This window comes from Amphimedon queenslandica, unplaced genomic scaffold, assembly GCF_000090795.2.
Source record: "Amphimedon queenslandica unplaced genomic scaffold, v1.1 AMPQUscaffold_5061_Cont22964, whole genome shotgun sequence".
NCBI classification, from domain to species: Eukaryota; Metazoa; Porifera; class Demospongiae; order Haplosclerida; family Niphatidae; genus Amphimedon; species Amphimedon queenslandica.
Genome location: NW_003554631.1, coordinates 1 through 1620, shown reverse-complemented (window position 1 = coordinate 1620; position 1620 = coordinate 1). Strand labels below are relative to the sequence as shown.

At 36.5% G+C, this 1620-nt stretch overlaps 1 protein-coding gene across 1 annotated transcript; it reads left to right on the top strand.

The window, feature by feature from the left end:
• The first annotated feature begins 563 nt into the window (after window positions 1-563).
• On the top strand, window positions 564-1194 carry LOC105316108 (caspase-9-like). Its single transcript, XM_020007913.1, has 2 exons — window positions 564-585; window positions 641-1194. Exons 1-2 carry the CDS (start codon window positions 564-566, stop codon window positions 1192-1194), a joined length of 576 nt encoding a protein of 191 aa, XP_019863472.1.
• The last annotated feature ends 426 nt before the right edge of the window (window positions 1195-1620 follow it).

The window sequence follows — 1620 nt, the reverse complement described above, 5'->3', positions numbered from 1 at the left end:
ATGCCACCTTCATGGAAACAGCTGGAACAGCTCTGGCACTGCGGACAACACTAAGGCTACCTAATTTTCATAGCGCTCGTGGGAAATCACTTACTGATTCTGTAACAGATAGGCTTATATCAATGGCTAAACTCAAAAAAGTAAAAGCTGCTATTGAAGTGGATAGACAGTTAATAGAACATGTTAACATACTAATGGTGGAATGTCATTTGGTAGCACCGAATGATGTCTTGATCATACCGCCAGAGTTATTTGAGCTGATATCGAATTGCATCAAGTTTTATAAAATATCAGAGGCCAAAGCAATGCAGCAGCTTGATGAGTACATAGAATCGTTACATGAACAATATGTCAAAATAATGGGCAAAGTTCAAGGGATGCACTAGTCAGAAATTTTGTTTATTATAGATGTGTGAAAATCATTTATTCATTGTCACTTATGTAAATGATACCACACACATCTAATTGTTAATCATGAAGTGTCAATAATATGGTATGTCTTGGACAATGAATTTGATTATTATAGTTGGGAAGACTGAAGTGTTTTGTCTAGAGCAGAAAGAATGGATAGACAAAACAAAAAAAGTATGTAAATAGTTCACTTTCTTTTTGACCAATTTTTGCATAATTTCCTTAACAGGCTGTTATCCAATGGATGCCAACCCAATAGGACACTGTCTCATTATCAACAATGTTGAGTTCACTGGAGGTAATCTAGCTGAGAGGGTTGGGAGCGACCAAGATGCCACTAAGCTAGAAGAACTGTTCGGCAATTTTCTTAATTTTACAGTAGAATTGAAGAGGAACGTTACAAAAGAACAGTTAGAATCAACACTAAGACACTATCAACAGAAGGATCACTCAGAATTTTGTACTTTCTTTGTCGTTATACTGAGTCATGGAGATGAAGGAAACATTGTTTATGCATCCGATGGCCAAGCAATGAAACTTGACGATATTTTTCAATATTTTTCTGCCAGCAGCTGCCTCTCGCTTGGTGGGAAACCAAAAGTTTTCATTGTTCAGGCATGTCGTGGGAATCAGCATAATAGAGTGGTATCACTCAATCGACAAGATAGTGTTGTCTATGACGGTGGTCCTTCTACTTCTAGTCAAACTAAAGTACCCAATGAAGCAGATACACTTCATGCATATGCTACTATTAGCAAACTTTTACTGCTGCTAAAAATTTGAACACACTTCTTGAGGTGAGCCACCATTAAATTATTTTATATTAAAGATATTTTATGCATAGTTTATCAAGAAAGAACATTCACTAGCTAAAAGAGGACCTCATAAATACTTTCGCATTGCGTCTCCTGATGGTTACATTGGATTAAAGTTTGATGCTGAACAAGATGAGCCATTTACTGGATGGACTATTAAGCCTCACATGAAACCTGTCAAAGTAATTATGGTGCATCAATCATAAATTAAATTTATTGTACAGTTTCATCAAGATGAAATTGACAATTTTGGTGACAAAAATTATTCTCTTCCTCCATCTTGTCCGATATCAATCTATTCATCACCTGATGCTGTTCCTACACTACACTACTCTGTCCCAGTAGAGGGTGTGGCTGATCCTGTTACACTATATATTCACAGATCACGAAGAAC

Coding starts and splice junctions, on each gene's coding strand:
- LOC105316108 (XM_020007913.1), top strand. CDS start 564: ATGGATAGACAAAACAAAAAAA. Junction 586..640: donor GGATAGACAAAACAAAAAAA/GTATGTAAATAG, acceptor TTTCCTTAACAG/GCTGTTATCCAATGGATGCC.